General features: G+C 37.0%; 2 protein-coding genes across 5 annotated transcripts in view; both read left to right on the top strand.

Annotated features, from left to right (window-relative positions):
• Positions 1–16,117, top strand: part of ctdspla (CTD (carboxy-terminal domain, RNA polymerase II, polypeptide A) small phosphatase-like a) — a 37,064-nt gene extending 20,947 nt beyond the window's left edge. Inside the window, exons 1-8 of one of the 3 annotated variants that reach the window (XM_060862271.1) lie at positions 2,128–2,215; positions 2,476–2,633; positions 3,767–3,799; positions 10,129–10,230; positions 13,048–13,104; positions 14,285–14,377; positions 14,625–14,810; positions 15,221–16,117. In XM_060862271.1, the coding sequence (XP_060718254.1) occupies positions 2,170–2,215; positions 2,476–2,633; positions 3,767–3,799; positions 10,129–10,230; positions 13,048–13,104; positions 14,285–14,377; positions 14,625–14,810; positions 15,221–15,346 (801 nt within the window). In that variant the 5' untranslated portion in view covers positions 2,128–2,169 and the 3' untranslated portion in view covers positions 15,347–16,117. Of the gene's footprint in view, positions 1–2,127; positions 2,216–2,475; positions 2,634–3,766; positions 3,800–10,128; positions 10,231–13,047; positions 13,105–14,284; positions 14,378–14,624; positions 14,811–15,220 lie in introns of those variants that run through there. The other 2 variants (XM_060862270.1, XM_060862272.1) reach the window with 2 other exon arrangements.
• A 2,319-nt stretch (positions 16,118–18,436) lies between these two features.
• vill (villin-like) overlaps positions 18,437–19,582 on the top strand; it is a 13,979-nt gene continuing 12,833 nt past the window's right edge. The window contains exon 1 of one of the 2 annotated variants that reach the window (XM_060862267.1): positions 18,437–18,544. The gene's annotated coding sequence lies outside the window, so the exon portion shown is untranslated. Of the gene's footprint in view, positions 18,545–18,717; positions 18,738–19,582 lie in introns of those variants that run through there. The other variant, XM_060862268.1, reaches the window with a different exon arrangement.

Below are 19,582 nucleotides of genomic sequence, written 5' to 3' on the forward strand. Positions count from 1 at the left end.
GGGAATCTGGAGTCTAGCCTACGGGGCCCGGGCCACAAGGCACTGGACATTGTGGATGGGGTGCCGGTCCATTACTGGGCAGAATCACACACTCACTCAACCAACACACAGTATTAACAATTTAGAGATGCCTGTTAGCCTCTGGTGTATGTCTTAGGACTGAGGGAGAAGACTGAAGAAGCCAGAGGAAATCACATTGAGAACCTGCAAAGTCCACAAACTGGTCATAAGTAGAAACTGGGAATTTAACAACAACTAGATTTAAAAACTATCCATAAATTTCATTATTGGAAAACGTAGCTACAATAATAGCTATACTGCTCATATCGATGCTTCTGATCCATATTCATGTTTGATCAAGTAAGAAAATGAGTGAAGAGAACTTACAGCTTTTAGCTTGTAAAGGTGGATAACGCTAGCAGGGAGTGCTGCAGGTAATGAGCTGATGACTTGCGCTGATGACTTGCGAAACCTGACACCTGTTTATCAACCAGCTATCTAGTGTTTGGTCATCAGGACAATCTGTAACAATCTACACGAGGTGAACTCAACCCTCTACATGTTGGTGAATGTGGTGAAAGTCTGAGGAAAAGACGAGTTGAGCTGAGGAAAAGAGGAATATGGAAAATATCAGACGGTGGAGTGAAATGTTAAAGGCCATGTTTGGCTGACGTCTTCAAAAGTGTCCTCGAGCCGTACGCTCTCGGCTCGGTGTAGGTACATCGGTAGAAGTAAGAGTTAAAATGTTACTAAAAGATTTAAAGATTCCCTGTTGCTGTTGGATCTGGCAAAAGCTTCTACGAGCACATCATGCAACACGGCTGTATCCTGGATCAGCCCAGTGTTACTAAACAGTGTTACATTCAGACTGCAAGTCATTTTGACATGCGAAGTGTTTGACACATTAGGCATTGATGTCCACATCTGTGCAGGGACATGCTGATACTCATCTCTAGAACATCAGTACAGTGAGAATATTGGTGTTCAAAAGCAGGAGATTTGATTGACAGTTTTGGGGCAAAGAACGGTTCAGATTGTGGAGCTGAAAAAACACAATATGAACGTGATTTTTTTTCCCAATATTTGATTGACTTTGTATATGTTACATTAAATAAAGTTTTTTTTTCTATGATGTATAGAAATAAATTACATTTTTCCATTTTTTTTTATTTGCTAGGAGTAGAATTTACCTTTAAAAACAGAAAGTTCAAATGATCGGTTATGTTTCTGTGATTATGAAAATCAAAGCCAATAAAATTCAAAACTGATTATATTGTATATATATAATCTATAATATATTATAATATATAATAATATAACATATAATATATAATGTATTTATATATTGTGTATATATAAATTCAAGATCTTTAACTGAGCAAAACTAAAAAAAAACAGATCCCAAAAAAAAATTAGTTAAAAATTATTAATTAATTAATATATAAAAAATTCTAATTTAAAAACATTTAAATGCAAATTCTTTTTTTAAATAAAATAAAATGAAAAGTATAAAACTTCTGATCTCTAAAATAGATTTTATGTAAATTATAGCAACGTTTTCTACAGTGATGTAAACATCTGATGTTTAGTTTAGTTAATGTTGTAGCTAGTTAAGCTATGCTAACATTTTCATGAGAGTAAACAAGGAATTTCAGTACAACATTAACATTTAGCTCAGTTCCAGTTCAAATCTTCTGTTTTTACCTCAGTTACTCCACGTCTCGTCACGTCAAATATGACTGTAATTGGCTTCTCGGTTTTAGCTCTGAGAAGGAGTTTACTCTTCTTTAGGAATCTTGGATGTTTCACGTTTAGCTTAATATACATAAGATCTGTGTTTATAAATGATTATAAAAATGATATAAGTTTCTGGAGCAAAAAAGAAAAGTATTGTGATAATGTGAAATTCAAAAACGTTTGGCAAAGCCGTATCTCTGAAATATTTAGTTAAAGTATTTAAAATATATAGGTGTATATACAGTATATATAATTTTTATTTTTTTTATTATTTTTTTTGCTGTGTCTCAGCTGTATCTGCACAGTGTCCATTTTAGAGGAGGGTTTGGGGAGTAGTCATGGATTTTTTATTTTTTTATTTTTTTGCTTCTCTGTGACTTGCGTAACTTCTTTTTCTCCGAATCCATTACTGTTGACTAATGACATGCACGTATGAACTGCAGCTCAGACAGAACGCATACGAGAGAGCGGGGCAAAGGTAACACTGATACCATGGATACCGTGTTGTGTATACGTTAATACAGGAGGTCCTGTTTGCCCTCTGAGGCAGCGGCTCTGACTAACAGACAACTTTTCCAGTTATTTTTTTTTTCTTTCTTTTTTTTTCCTCCCCCTTCTCTCTCTTTGCTCCGACCTCCTTCGAGTGAGCGAAACAGATGTGAAGCAACAGTGTTCAGAGTTCCAGGGCAGAGAAGGTGAATGTGCAGATGTTGCAGTGACCGCTTTTCTTTGTTGCAGTCTCGCAGTCGAACAGCAGCTTAAAGAAACACAGGAGCAGGAGCATCTTCAGCCCGTTCTTCTGCTGCTTCCGCAACTACAATGTGGACCCGCCGCTTCAGAACAACAAGACGTGTTCGCTGCCTCCACCTGCAGAAGAGAACAGCGGCTCCCCTAAGGTAAGCGTGTGCCAGTGTGAGTGTGTGTGTGTATTTGTGTGTGTATACATACAGTACATATACATTTTTATATATATATATATATATATATGTGCGTGTGTGTGTTTGAATGTGAGTGCTTGTTGTTGTTTGTGCTATATACACGCATCATATCTTTTATTTATTTAATTTTTAATTACAATGTTTAACTGAAGTCGTTATTACCAGCATCTCAGTTAAAGACTTGTTTGTCGTCTCACCTCACTCCTCGCTTTGTGTACACTCCGTGCTCTCGGCCTCTCCATCCTCACCGCAAAGTGTTCCAGCTGTTCCGAACCCAGTGAACTCACCCTGATGTTTACCATCCAGCTTCAGAAACGATGGACATGTTTCCCCACACACACATTCTTCAATATCCACCCACACACGCACCCTCACACACACACACACACTCTTCCACTTCTCCGGTCCCCATAAAATGGCCCTTGAGTCTCAGATGATCGATTGATACTTTTTTTGTTGACTTCTTTCCTTTTCTTTTCTGTCCCACACACACACAACTCACACACACACACACACACATATACTCATACAAACACAGAGCAATGCCGTGCCCAGGGTACGCTACCAATTTCTCCACAAACATGCACATATGTTGCCAAGGCAGGTACACACAGCTATAAATGGAAGCGAGTGGGATCACGTTACTGAGTGGTGTTTACTCGCAAAAGCCTCGCGTTCTGCAGCGGAATGTCCCACCGAAGTGCACCAGCTCCGAGCTAAACATGTTTCGGACCACCTTCTCTTTAAAAGGAGCACATAAATTCATGCGAACTTGGTGAACCGTGAAACAGAGGGAATCAGTTTACACTCCAGTACAGGGCGCCTGTTCATGGCTTAATGTTGTTTCATTGCTTACATATTTCAAGTGTTTATGTTGATTTTCTCTTTCTCTCTCTCTCTCTCTCTCTCTCTCTCTCTCTCTCTCTCTCTCTCTCTCTCTCTCTCTCTCTGTCTCTGTCTCTGTCTCTCTTTCTCTCTTTCTCTCTCTCTCTCTCTCTCTCTCTCTCTCTCTCTCTCTCTCTCTCTCTCTCTCTCTCTTTCTCTTTCTCTCTCTCTCTCTCTCTCTTTCTCTTTCTCTTTCTCTTTCTCAGTGTGATCAGGTCCAGGTCATCCCTATCCCCAGTGTATGTATATCTTATACTCATTCTGTCTGCCTGCTTGTGCCTGCATCTGATGTGAAGCTTTTGCTTTTTGTTTCTTTTCTGCACTTTTCCTGACCATTTCTCCAGAAACATCTGTTCATCCATCGTACCGACCCCATCCTCTGGGGCTTAAATCACTTATTATGACATAATAAACCTCGTTCTCGTCCTTCTCCTAACTTCTCTTGTTTTAGACCTGAACATGATAAAAATCTAATAATATAAATATCATTTGCATATGAGGAATCTCATTAATGAGAATTTTAGAATCATTATTTATTTATTATTATTTTTCCATAAATTTAAACAGTGTAAGATGAATCAGTTAGTTGACACACGTAATGTTACCCTATGCTAGGAGGAAGGGTTAATATGTGTTAATTTGTATTAGCGGACTGCAGTGGCCCGAGGTAATAGCTATAATAGATTATAGCTAATAAATTTAATAGATTACAGATTATAGCTAATAGATTTAATAGATTATAGATTATAGCTAATAGATTTAATAGATTATGAATTATAGCTAATAGATTATAGCTAATAGATTTAATAGATTACAGATTATAGCTAATAGATTTAATAGATTATAGATTATAGCTAATAGATTTAATAGATTACAGATTATAGCTAATATATTATCAATAATCAATTAAAGGGTAAATATCCAGATTCCAAAACAGCTTTTGTTTTAACTGATTACCTGCTAGCTAGTAAACATGTGCTGACACTTGAAGGCACTTGAACACTTGGCTTCCTTTCATCTTTAACACACTACACACTCAGAGGAAAGACCTCTATCTGACGGGTAGTTGATTTTCTAGATTTTTTTATTTAGCACACCCAAAAGTCTATCCGACACTTTTAACACTCAGCCGGGCATGCAGCAGGATGTTAAATGTTCCTCCAGTGACGTTTACACTAGCTGTGTTACATTCTCATAATTCTCAATTCTGTTCTAATTAGTTATGAGGCTGTATCTAAACAATCGGCTTGAGTGATTCCTCAGACCAAACGATTCCTCAGACCAAACGATTCCTCAGACCAAACGATTCCTATATTGTGTGTGGTCCGGTTAGCTGTTTGGAAGAAGACGCTGGTTTAATCTTAACCTATTAATAGTGTTTAGAAACAGCCTGTGAAGGACGTACAATATGTAGCAACGATCACTGTTACCTTTGCATCAAACAACCAGTTTTTCGGATTGTTTGATTTCATTTGCTTTAGAAGCCCTACTGCTGTTTTCTAACAGGAATGAAAAAACGAGCGACGACTGTAGAACAAGATACAAACTATAAGCGACGCAGACAGTCCAAGATACAAGATCCCTGAATACGAGCATTCGACTTCCTTCAGCAAGTTAAGCACCTCATCCTCATCCTCATCCTTATCCTCTTCCTCGTGTTAGGAGTGGATTCCTTTATTCTTTACCAAATCTTTGCTGTATTCTTTGGTTTGTCATCAACTTCAGGGCTATACACTGAGTCTAGAACAAAATCCTTTAGGAACTTTTGTAGAAGGTCACTAAAAGGTTCATTGAACATTTCACACTTGAGTCTTAGAGCTGATATAAACACACTAAAAAAAAAAGAATATTTTAGATTTAAGGAAAAAATACATAAAAATATTAAGTTTTCTCAACAGAAAGTGATTTTATTGTGAATTTAAACACAATTCTGGTGACTAGAAACCAGTTCACTTGAAAATGATAAACTATAATATTAATAAAATGAATACTATATTTTATAGAACTGTAAAATATTAAACGTTTTTGTTGCATTATGGGATCGATTTTCAGCTCAGGTTTTTGAGGAGCTCGGTGTATGAGTTTATTCTTAGAAAATAAACGTATTTGATGTCGTAAAACGAACAGTGTTCATGTTACTCGATTCAGTCTCTTCGATCTGATGCAGGCATTTTTAATGACATAATTTACGCACATTTTCAGTGAATTTTACACAGTTTTGAATTCGTTATTAACATCTTTTACATTTGCAATGCAGTGACATTTTCTTCTCTCTCTTGTCTTAAATAGAAACAAGAAATAACAATAAATGCTCAATAATTGTACCTCTTGTCTTAATAATAATAATAATAATAATAATAATAATAATAATAATAATAATAATAATAATAATAATAATGAATTAATGACAGTTTTATTCATTTTAAAAATCATCCCCATGAAAAAAAAGGTAAAAAAAAGTCTCTGGTGAACAAAAAACACTTCTGATAGCATGGAGAATTACAGAAGCTCTTTGTTAGGCTTGAAATGACTCAAAAATAAAAGTGAATTATATATAAATGAGTAAAAAAGAGAAATTCAGTATTCAGTATTAATTTTTATTTCTCTGACTAATCTTTGATCCTCGATGCTAACATCGCAAGTTTAAGTAGCAGCTCAGATATTTTTTGTTTTGTTTTGAATGCCAGTGTTATTGCCACGTTATTGATTTGATTGGCATGATTTCTGCTTGTAATGCACAAAGAGGAATTTGGACTTGGATTTTTTCCCCCGGAACATTCTCTTGCCCAAGGAAAAATGAAACGAACCGCTTTTGTACTAGCGTGCGATAAATGCTGAACAGATGTTTGTCATATTTTTTATTTATACCTAATGATGCTTGTTAGAATAATGATGCAGCAGTTTGATATCAAATAAGGACATTTGCCTTCTATTTATGTAATCCTCCATCTGTATTCTGCGCGGAAAAAGTGTGAGAGAAAACTCAATAAACTTCACGTTAATATCATATTAGCATCGTTTAGGCGAGGGTTTTAATGTCCGTCTGTTTACTGGTGCCGCAGGAAATGTCAAGGTCATGCCAAGTTTGAGTAAAAATAAGGGGTTTTAGTTTCTATTTGCAATAACTTTCTATTAGCTGTTTGGAAGAAGAGAGAGGTTCAATTGCTTTTAACCCTTGTATGTTGTTTGTATTTTTGTTACTCAGTCAATGTTCGTGGGTCTGTTTGACCCGCTGCATTTTTGGGTTTTTAATTCAACACAATCAAAAATTTGATGTTAAAATACTTTACAGATGTTTACTTCATCCCAATGACAAGCAATATAAACAGCATATATGGTTAATATTTGCCCTTTACCTTTATTACATCACATTTTTTAATTAAAGTGCTACTCGTTTTTTTGTTGTTTTTTAATGAAATGTAATAAAAAAAAGAAAATCAAATTTAATAAATTTAAGTTATGAGTGAGGAAAAAAATCAACAAATTTACAAGGAAGCAAAGTTTTTCAAAACTATTGATGTTTATGAATATGGGTCCCACAGACCCGAACATCATACAAGGGTTAAATGTATCTGACAGATTACGGAGTGAAATATAGCTTGTGAGGAAGTGATCGCTGCTAATCTGCCTTACAAAGCAAGTACAAAGTATTTGTAAGAAACAATTTTCAGTGTATTTCTATTATTTTTTCATTAATGAGCCAGGACAGCAGAATAAGAGCCAAAGTACAAGTGACTTATCGCTTACTAGTGTGAAAGTAGCGTCAGTGTGTCACTGCGTTTGACTTGATTTTTTAGACACATCGGGTTCCCACTGAGAAAAGTTACAGAGTAGAAAACTTGTTCATGACAAAGCACAACTTTTCAGCTTGCTCACCAATTCACTTGGCGTTTGGGTTTGATCAAGAACGAGATAGATGAATGTCTCGGCATTGTGGGTTTGCTTTCAACAAGGTACTCGGGGGATTTTCCTCGTCCTTGTACTTATACATAATTAGCATTCAGAAGCATTAATGAATCTTTCTGCAGGTGGATCTCGAGTTCCAAGATTTGACTTTTAAATTGATCAAGGAGTGTTGATGATTTTTATTTAATAGTATTTGTACTACATGGACTGTATTTATGGAAATTCTTATTGTAAAGAGTTTCTCCTAGTGAAGAAATTTCAAGAAAACTCTTAGAAATGTGGGAGTTTCCCCTTAAAATGAAAGAGAAGATCCTAGTAAAGATAAAAGTTGTTCATAAAGCATCTTAACCTTTAAAAGAGCTCAAAGATCAAAAAGTGTTAGTAGAAGTGAGGAGAACTTTTAAGAGGGTTAATGATAGCGAGTTAATAAAATTATACAGATTAGATCGTGTAGGGATTATTTTTGTGACCAATCATATTAGTGATAACGTCTCAGACATCAGCACAGAAACAGAGCTGAAATGCCATAGTGACAGAAATGATGTCATTTGTCTCTATGACATTTCTGCTCCATGTCAGAGATGTTTACATTTACATTTACATGACATTTATAACATTTATAACATACAGATGTGTGATTGCGTGAGTGAATGAGAGTGTGTGTGTGCCCTGCGATGGGTTGGCACTCCATCCAGGGTGTATCCTGCCTTGATGCCCGATGACGCCTGAGATAGGCACAGGCTCCCCGTGACCCGAGGTAGTTCGGATAAGCAGTAGAAAATGAATGAATGAATGAATGAATGAATAACATACAGATGTTAGAACATCTCTAATATGATCGGTCACGAACGTAATCCTACACCATATAGTCTCAAATATCTTAACAAAGAGACACGATATAAGTGAAGGTTTATAATAAACCAGATTTTAAAAGCGCTTCTTTTTTTATTGATCAACCAATCACAGTCTTTAAAAGAATGTACTATAACCAGTATCAGGTTAAGCCCCGCCTCCTCTCGAAGATAAAAATTGTTGTATTTTCCTTGCTCAGAGCCGCACTGTGATTGGTCCTGAATCACTCTGTAGATTAGATTCAGAGTGATATATAGAATATAGGCTGCTCTGTGATTGGTCCTGAATCACTCTGAAGATTAGATTCCTAGTTAGAAATTTTTAAGCTAAATTATGAGCTCTCTGAGATCAGTCTTAGAATGTTTCTAAATATAGGCCCGGGTTAATAACTAAAAGATAGTGGACGGGACACTACAGGAAAAATAAAGAGATAAAGTGTTTTGACATTTTGAATAAGTAGAAATCTCAGACTTAAGCTAAAACGAGGTATGTTAATTATTGAATGTAGTGGATCAGGAAACCCTACTGCGTGCATCGTTGGCACAGATACATCACACAGCACGCGGTTCGTCCTTCATTGCCTTTGCTTCTTACACACAATGACACTTTTGTATACAAATACAGACACAGCGAAACACAACCAGGATATCCATTATATCGAGACAGTAAAAATACTGCTAGTAATAATTCACTTGATTAATTGGACCACTTAACTAAAAGTAAATTAGTCCTATAGTAAAAAAAATGCTTTAATAATAGAATTTTGTTCAATTAAAAATCTGCTAATTGTTTTGTTGAACATGTTTCAGTATTTTGAATGATGAGATGTAAAATACTGAGTACTGAAACCTGCATAGGTTATTTTTTTTAAGTGCCTATTAATTTGCCTTCTCTGACTTAGTCATTGCTTCTAAACTTCTGGAGCTTGGATTTGTGTAAGCTAAATTATTACTATTATTAACTAAATTATTTAAATGAGTTGCATGAGTTGTTTTTGGGCTTTTTTTTTAATCAAACTGGATACAAACAGAATTTTAGGCCTAAATGGCGGTAAAAAAAATAACATCGTGAATGATTTAATTCTGCTCTAAACAATCGTTACAGAAAACCGTGTACTCAAGTACTGTAACGAGAGGATATGTAGTTTGTCACTTACCGCCCCTGTTATTAGAGTGAGAGAACGTATGTGTGTGTGTGTGTGTGTGTGTGTGTGTGTGTGTGTGTTCACCCCCTCAGGTGAAGCCATCTGTGTGCTAATCATACCAGAGGACATCCTCACATTAGAGCTAGGTGTCATAGCACTCTATGTCTCTGTCAGTCTCTCTCTCTCTCTCTCTCTCTCTCTCTCTCTCTCTCTGTCTCTTTCTCCATCTCTTTCTTTCTCTCTTTCTCTCACATCTTTCTTAATTATACATCCAGATTGTGCTTAAGCACCATGACTTGGCGAAGGAGGCAAACATTGGGGGAATCACTATTATCATAATCTTCTTGATTAGCTTGTACCCGAAATCTTCATTCTGACCCCTTCCCTTTATTTATTTATTTATTTTTATTTTTTAAATCACAGCAAGTAACACCAAGCGTGTCAACAGCGACCTGGATCTGAAATGAAAGCTATAAAGCCGTCACGGTTTGCACGCCGGACAGCCTTCAGTTCCAACCCCGCTAAATTCTAATACAGTAATGACTCTGATTCTTTGATTCTGATTCTTTCTGCGAATTAATCACTGTTTGTTTTTCCTCCTTTTCTGTCTTCTCTTTTTCATTCCGCTGTCCTTTTGGTCCTGCACGCTCGGTTACCTCTCCTCAGTCTCCAGCCAAATATCTCCTACCTGAAGTTAGCATCACGGATTACGGCAAGAACTGCGTGGTGATCGACCTCGATGAGACTCTGGTTCACAGCTCCTTCAAGGTACAACCTCAAACTCTGGGACGCATCATGACGTATTTTGTCAAAAAAAATAAATAAATAAATTCCCTTAACATTTAGCTCAGATTTCACAAATGAGAATTTGTGAAATTTACAATTTAGGAATTTGTAAATGGGGAATTTTCACTTGAATTTATTTATTTATTTATTTATCATCATCATCATCATCATCATCGTTGATTACTCATTAGTACAAAAACATGTATTACATCAAATCAAGTGCAAATGTTTGTATAGCCTAAAGTCAAAAACACATTTTGTACCAAGACTGTCGGTGTGTTTGATGTTAAACTGATCTGGAGAAATTGTAAGAGATTTACGATGAATAAATTGTATCTGATACAGAATGCAGGCTATGAGCTCATCACAGTCGCTATAGTAAAATATTTCACAAGCACTCCTAATCCACTGAGTGCTCTGAGGCTCGGTCGCAGAAGACGCTGTGTGTTTAGAGCTCTGTGTGGGATTAAAACTGAATCCCACGATGAATAAAATCTTCTGCTGAGATTTAATGACTGTACGGGGCCTAAAAACCTTCCCCTCAGGAGGCGCCTGCTCACCTCTGGGATCTGTTTCACTACAGAATCTCCTGTACTTACACACATGCGCCCACACGTGCACACGCACGCTCACACAAGCACACACACATACAGAGCACACACACATACAGAGCACACACTCATACAGAGCACACAAACACGTACACATACACTGACACGCATAAACATGTATACATATACACACAGACATGCATGCTCACACACACACAAATACAAAAGTAGACACACATGCATGAATACACACTCACACTTACGCACACGCACTTGCATGGATAAACAAACTACACACACACAATTTTTGAAAAACTTGACTTGTAAACATGAGACACTTTTCTCCTCTTCCTTTTTAGGCAACATCATTTTATGTAAACTTTATAGATTGTTGTGTAGAAATCCCAGATCAACATTTTTTTTCTCTAACCAGCTGATGTTTGACGTGAGAATTAATTCATTGGTTTCCTGATTGGATAATTACATGAGCAAGGCAAGTTTGAGCATGCTCATAAATATTCACACCCATGCAGACACAAGTAAACACACACACTCTTTACTGATACACATTATACAGACCACAGGCCACACACACACAGACACACATTTTACCACATTAATGCTGATCTGTTGTATAGTTGTTTAGTGAAAGGATGTTAGTGAAAGTAAAGTTATTCTTCTAACAGCAGTGTGTTCTTTAAAATGTCCGCCTGGCAGCTCGTCTCGTTACTTAGGAAAGAGAAGGGAGGCGCTGGCTGAAAGAGAGAGGCCCGGAGAAAGGGAAGGAGTGAGGGAGATGGATGCCTTTGTACATGCACACATGCTCACTCGCGCCCTCACACACACACACACACACACACCACATGTACAAATACGCCCATTTTGCCACCCACACACCCATACTACATGAAAGACTAGAGACGATTGCACCCAAGGGCATGTCCCTGAGGTATACTGCACTGCACAGCCATGTTGAGGGCTGTTTCTTCATCCAAGTCCCGCTAAAACACCGCTTACTTTTTCTTTCGAATCGAGTGTTCGAGATGTGGTCTGCTCTCGCTGACTAATTGCCTGTTGAGGGCCACATATTGAGTTGATTTTGTGCCTGTTCACTTGAAGGTCAAGTGGAAGCACAACATGCAGTACAGAGAGAGAGGGAGAGGGAGCGAGAAAGAGAGAGAGAGAGAGAGAGAGAGAGAGAGAGAGAGAGAGAGAGAGCTTGGCTTTGTGATTTTCAGAAAATGATCTTTATTTTATATCACCAGGAAATACTGTACAGAAAGGAAGTTGCGTTTTGATGACTGAATAACAAAATCTAAAAACGAGGAATGTCCTGTTGTTAGGTTGGAATTTTCTTGGAAGGTGAAATTTCTTGTGTACATTGCTACATGGAGCTCATACGCCCCCTACTGGACATCTTGTCACTTCACGTATTTTTGTTAAAGCATACAGTATGAGCCAGAAGCTTGCTTTTAGATCAGAGATCAGTGTTAAATAGTCAAGTCAAGTAAACACCTAGACACAATCCTCACTCTCAGAACTACGTCGAGTTTTAGCTCAGCGTGAAATTATAACACGAAGGTAGGTTCCGAACATCGCCGGTGCTCTTTGTAGATTTTTACATGTTACCAGCTTGCATCCATTCTCCATTCATTCATTTCATTCATTCATTTTCTACCGCTTATCCGAACTACCCCGGGTCACGGGGAGCCTGTGCCTATCTCAGGCGTCATCGGGCATCAAGGCAGGATACACCCTGGACGGAGTGCCAACCCATCGCAGGGCACACACACACTCTCATTCACTCACGCAATCACACACTACGGACAATTTTCCAGAGATGCCAATCAACCTACCATGCATGTCTTTGGACCGGGGGAGGAAACCGGAGTACCCGGAGGAAACCCCCGAGGCACGGGGAGAACATGCAAACTCCACACACACAAGGCGGAGGCGGGAATCAAACCCCCAACCCTGGAGGTGTGAGACGAATGTGTTAACCACTAAGCCACCGTGCCCCCCTCCATTCTCCATTTTAATATATTATTAATATTAAAACTGTAAATGTTGCCTGATATCAGTTATGCATCGTTTTAACACACACAGCTATTAACCTCATACGACTAATAAATATGTTAAATGGGATCTAACACAGCTCCAGCGTTTCAGGACGTCATTACGACTAGATTTGTTCTGTATCTGTTCTGTATGAGATTTTAATCTGAACCTCTGCATTCTGATCCCGCAGCCCATCAGCAATGCAGATTTTATCGTTCCTGTGGAAATCGATGGAACGGTGCATCAGGTAACGTGAAGTCTATGAGCGCAGAGAAAATGTCAAACACGAACCGATCCTGTGGTAATTGATTGTAATGCAGCATGGTGTAGTGAACAAGAAGGTGCCCTTACATGTCACTGAGAGGATTCATGCTTCATTTCTGAAGGATCAGTTTAAATCCAGAAGTGTACAGGGGTTAAGAACAAAACCTTTCTTGCCACAAACTACCCCGTTCAACTACAAACAACAAACTAACGTAGAAGAAAAAAAACTTTACCAGATGCTTCATCTTTTAGCCCCAGATCCTATAAGCTAACCTCAACAAAACTAGCTAAATTTGCTATTGCTATAATGTTAGTGATGAACAGGAGCTTGATTTTAGTCATATACAGAATAACAGTCCACTTAGAATATATCTATTAAATTATCTGCTAGAATATGGCTATTAAATGTGAGCTAACTTGCTAGCAGTTAGATAGCCAGCTAGGCTAACTAAAGATTTCAGAAGAGAAAGTGGATAAATTAGCATATCTTGAATATTTATGCATCCTGGAATGTAATTTTAATAAACATTCTTTACCTTTAAAAACGTAGTAAATCATTTTATCTGTACATTAAACATCCTAGAAAGTTGGAGTGATTTAACATCTTAAGCAACGGCTAAATGTTTGCTAGCGTTTACTATATCCTGGATGTTGTTAGTATTCTTAGGTGTTATTATGAAGCGTATTAAGACAAGCATTTAATAGTTGTATCTTATATGTTATTATTTGATCAGTTTTTTTTTCTGCTGTTGGATTTACTTTGTTGTATATAGAAAAGAAAGAAGAGGAGGAGGAAAAAGAAAAAAAAGAAGTGTGAGCAGATTCAGACAGTTTGCTTTAGACCAGTCTGCTCTGAAAGGGAGAACTTTGTAAGAGTCAGTAAGTGAAAAGTGCATCATGTCAGTATCACATTGTCACCACCTGCACCGTGTCTCGTCGGTATCGAGACGATGGCTGTTACCTGGTTCAAGTAATCCAGGATAGGCTTTGTGTATCAGACGCGGCCTGTTCTTGGTTACTTGTACTGGGTTGCGGTGAATAAACGTCTTGTACACGAGAAGAAAGAAGACAAGAAGAGTGTATCAGAGCACATCAGAGTCATTGTGCAGATGTGTGTGTGTGTGTGTGTGTGTGTTGCTGATAAGCAGTTGTTTTGCCGGCAGGTCTACGTGTTAAAGAGACCTCATGTGGACGAGTTTCTGCAGAAGCTGGGTGAACTGTTCGAATGTGTGCTCTTCACAGCCAGCTTAGCGAAGGTTAGACTCATTAACACACACACACACACACACAATAAATAGAGAATGTATACTTGTTATGTACTGTAAAGCACTAAAAACTGAATAGTAAGATTCTACTTAAATTTTGCAGATTTATTTTCTTGGGTTGAAATAAATTATTATCGAATCTTAAATAAAATAAAATCGATTATATAATCGCTTAGTGAGGAGATATTTCAGCTAGCAAAATTTGTGTTTAATTTAAAATTTGTGTGTGTGTGTGTAGTATGCTGACCCTGTGGCAGATCTACTCGATCAGTGGGGTGTGTTTCGCGCTCGCCTCTTCAGAGAATCCTGCGTGTTCCACCGAGGGAACTATGTTAAAGACCTCAGCCGGCTCGGCCGTCAACTCAGCAAAGTGATCATAGTGGACAACTCGCCCGCCTCGTACATCTTCCACCCGGAGAACGCCGTACGTCTCGATCCGAACTCTCACAATCTGACCTACCATTCGTGTACAGTCCAAAAGAATCTCAGACTGTTATTAAGTACAGTGTTATTATTTCTTCAGAGGGGATAATATATGTGTTATTCTGTCCTGAAGACTTTCCTGTAGTAGAAAACCTACTGATAAAATACACAGAAATAGAAACGTCTCTCTACACAAAGCTTCACCTTATAAATAATTATAAAGGGATTTTTTTTTTAAAATATGCCTTTGAATCTGTTTATTATTGATTGTATTATTCACTGTATGAACATAAACTGTCCTTTATATCACAGCAAGAACAGGACAAGTCAGAGTTCTCTAATTTCTCTTACAGTCTTATTTCCTGGTTTGTGTGTCTTATAGTCATGTGACTATTTTTGTTTTCTTTTTAGGTCCCGGTGCAGTCATGGTTTGACGACATGACCGACACAGAGCTGCTAGATTTGCTGCCTCTGTTTGAGGGTCTGAGCAGAGAGCAGGATGTTTACAATGTGTTACAGAGCCTGAGGGCCAGGTAGCACCAATGCACAGGGATTACACCGGAAACACAGTCCAGCATCGCTGGTCAGGCCGCACTGTCGCCTCTGCACTGCCCTACTGTCTGTCTAACGCACACAGGAGAGGACTATGGACCTCGTGCACCTATCGGAGTGCATCGCCACCCAGAGACAAGGGCACACACAATATGTACATAACGTTTGTTTCTAATCTTGCTGCAGAACAAGAGGGATTTTTTGTAAAAATTGAGTTCATTATCCTAAAGTAATATTTCAGAAAACAATGAAAACGCCAGAAACATGTTGCGGAGGGTTTGGAAGATGCCGTAGCGACCCTCGACTTCGGTTCATGCTATGCAGACAGTCACTTCTCGGTCAGCCGTCTCCCCAACTGTGATTTTCCTTCTTTTCTTATCTAAAGAAAGTGCCTTCTAAACGTTTTTACAGACATATAAGGGACGTTTTTATATGCTGCGTATTTCCATACCTTTAAAACAATATTTGCTGTAAACCTCGAGTGGACAGACAAGCCTTTATTTTAACACTATTTATTTATTTTATTTATTTTTCCCAGTGATTTCCACCAGACTTTATAGAGCTAAATGAACTGTGATGAAAAAAAAACAGATATTTGTCTGGTTTTATTTTTCAAATAAATAAATAAATAAATAAATAAATAAAAATCATATAAGCATCGTGTTGAATACTGATTAGCATCTAAGTGCAGTTTGAGTAAATGACATGGAAACTGTTAAACGGCACTCAGTACAGTATAGTATGAGCTTTTATGAGCATTTATCAGAAACAAAATAAATGATGCAGTCGATATCAGTCATGGCTCAAGGTGTTGTTGTCTTTTAAACCCCCATAAGAGGAAGCAGGCTGAGATTTATTTATTTGTTTGATTGTTTATTTGCTTATATTTCAGCAGAGGATAAAAGTTATTAATTCAGTTGTTTATTTGTTTGTTTATCCATCTTTGACAAAAGAATAAAACTTCTGTTTGTTTGTTTGTTTGTTTGTTCATCTTTGCGTGAGAGTTTGGTTTGGTTTGTTTGTGTATTTTTTTTTTTTTATCCTTAATGTCCTTAATGTTTATAAATGTTTAAAAAAAAATACAAATAAAAACATCTGAGTGAAAACGTCATCAAATCTACTATTGTTATGTTTTAACAATTCAACAAAATACAAAATGCGGTTTTACCAAAAGTAAAAACATAAATAAATAATCCATTTTGCTGTTTCCTGCGAGTATGAAGACGTGTGTTGGATCTCGGATCAGAACCAGCCACTGATTCATGTTTTTGTCATGTTTTTGTCTCACAGTAGGATTTAATCAGATCCAACAGATCTGACTCATCATGTCAAAAGTGTGGATTTCCGAGAGCTCTAGAGTTTTCATCATTGCAGACTTTCAGCCATTTCAGTTCTTCAGCACTGTTTCCTAACACAACGCCGCTGAAATCGATTTGATCAAATTTAAAAGTTAAAGGTGGGGTCTCCGTTGTTTGAAAGCCAATGTTGACATTTGAAATCACCAAAACAAACACGCCCCTAACCCAAATGGGTCCCACCCCTGTATCGATAGCTCCACCCACACATACATACGTAACCCAGGCAACTAATGGAAAGAAATGTGTCTTTATCATAGCTGAAGGGAAGAACAATACGATTGCAGATAAACAAACTAGCAAAAATGACACAAGCAAAATCATGCAAAGGACAAAGGCATATATTAGTTCTGTGTAACTAAGCAAAACCAACGTTACTCACCTATCGAGAAGGAAAAAAGCAACCTTTCTGCTAATGTCACACATGCGCACTGAACACTCTCTCTTTCTGCTCATTTACACGTTAGTTTTGTTTTTGTTTTGTATGGCGGCCCATGCAGTTTTCTGAAGCATTTCTCAAACAACAGAGACCCCACCTTTAAAAGTAAAATTTCAAAGTATTTTTTCACATTTTAGGTCAAGATCTGAAGCTCTGCTGTCATCTAAACCCATTGCAGTGTCTGTTGTCAGACACATTTCATTGCTTTAGGTGTTTTCCATTCATCCGGAATGTGTTGACACAGAGCCAGAGATGGAAAACGTCAGAAATACACAGGACTGTTTTCTCATGTTTTTTTTTGACGGCTGTCTAAAATTGACATTTTGCATTTCTTTCTTTTTTTTAAAAGAAATGCACATAAAATACTTTGTGTCCTTTCACCTTCTTTGACAGGTACATGAATGCATCCAAACACCAGGCTCATTTTATATGGATGCACCAAAGTCGGGACAAAGTCTGTTTCTGAGCAGAGTCTTCTAATGATAATAATAAAAAGATAAACTACAGTTTATCTTGTTACGTGTGACATACAAACTTCTCTTTAGTAAACTTCCATTTAACGGCTTTACATCTGATTGGAAAGTGTTGATGCTGGGGATATCAACAGCAAATATCAACAATTCCCAATTACATCATAGTTTATCTTTATTTCTATACGTTTCTTTATTTAATACGTTTATGCGTTGCATCCATGCTTACGATAGAAAGAGCAGCATATTGTTTCACTGACATCTTTATACTATATATAAAAACGAGAGCTTTAATTTACAGTCAACCTTGTTTAGAAGTCAGAACTTCGGTCTGTTATAGAAAAGTACTCAATATCCATCTGATTAGTCCGAATTTAACAGGGAGAAAATAATAAAGGGTTAAAAATAAAAAATATTTGATGCTTGATGGAAAAAAAAACAACAACACTGTCTTACAGTCCCATAAAAGTATAGTTATTTTTTTATTTTTATTTTTTTAAACAGCTTTTTTAAGTAGTATAAATTTGACCAATTAACTGAAATTAAGTAATTAATTAAAATTATAATCAAGGCCACTGAAATGGAGAATACTGCTTTCTAAATTTATTTTCTTTACCTTTTCTTCACCTTTTCATTTGTCCTTTAGTATAATAATAAACTACAGGTTTTCCAGTAATATCTGGGGGTTTATTTCCTGAACATCTTTATACACACTACTACGTATACAATAGAGGACAATAGGGCTTCAGCCTGTAGTCCATATAAAGACATGTTAGCGAACAGTGTGTGCTTGCAGTGTGTGTGCTCACCTGGGTGGAGTGATGGACAGAAACACACCCTGGTTTAACCACAGTGTAGGAGGATTCGATGATAAACACTGGGCAACACACATACAGCTGAAGGGAACTGAGTTAAAAAGGTAAGAAATGCTGTGAGATATATATGTATATATATGAAATATAGATTATGAATATATTGTGAGTAAGATGACAGCAGATTGATATTGGACTGTAAAGATTAGAGAAACAATAAGAGAAATGCTTGTGTATATATTCATCTCTGACGGTGAGACGTGAGACGTTGAAATCCTGCACGCAGCTACAGTTCTACATGTAAGATTTTACTGATTTGATTCTGTATTGCTCATGTCTGCGATTTGTATACGAATGTTTTATTCTTTTGTACCCAAATTTTACCCAAAATTTTTTTATTTACATTTACGTTTACATTTACAGCATTCGGTACACACCTTTATCCAGAGCGACGTACCAAAATGCTTTGACCTTTCTACCAATAAAACATTAAGGCTGCTTTACTAGGTCACAGACTTAGGATATCACCAATCTAAAACTCTTTTGCGATGAATTTGTAGCATTTTTTTTTAAATATATAAAACAAACAGGGAAAATACGTAAGCACTAGTTTAAGTGTTACAGGGAAAGGTAGGTCTTCACCTGTCGTTTAAAGACGGCCAGTATCTCAGCTGTTCGGACGTCTGGAGAAAGTTCATTCCACCACCATCTACCATCTAAGAGATGGTGGGAGCAGTAGATCAGTGCTAGCAGAATATATTGCTGTATGATTGATATATACATATATATTGTTTTGCATGTGACAGTCAGCATTTTCTATCCCTCAATTTTTCAAACTTAATGGAAGTCTGGTGGTTTTCTATACTACAGTATGTACAAAAAAACAATCTGAGAATGATGTTCTTTCAGCTGCTTCTATATTTATTTATAATTTATTTTATTGGATTATATATTTTATAGTATATATAATATATTTTTGCATCCTTTTTCTAATGTTCACAGTAATCAGAAATGGCTTGGGATTTGTTCAATTTTCCAGTATTCCTCGAAAAAGGGCTTTTTATTTTCTAATATACTCCAAAGCCATGTGATTCATTCATGCTAATGTTTTATTGTTATGCTCTAGGTCAATATACTGTACACTG

This window comes from Tachysurus vachellii, chromosome 25, assembly GCF_030014155.1.
Source record: "Tachysurus vachellii isolate PV-2020 chromosome 25, HZAU_Pvac_v1, whole genome shotgun sequence".
Classification (NCBI taxonomy): domain Eukaryota; kingdom Metazoa; phylum Chordata; class Actinopteri; order Siluriformes; family Bagridae; genus Tachysurus; species Tachysurus vachellii.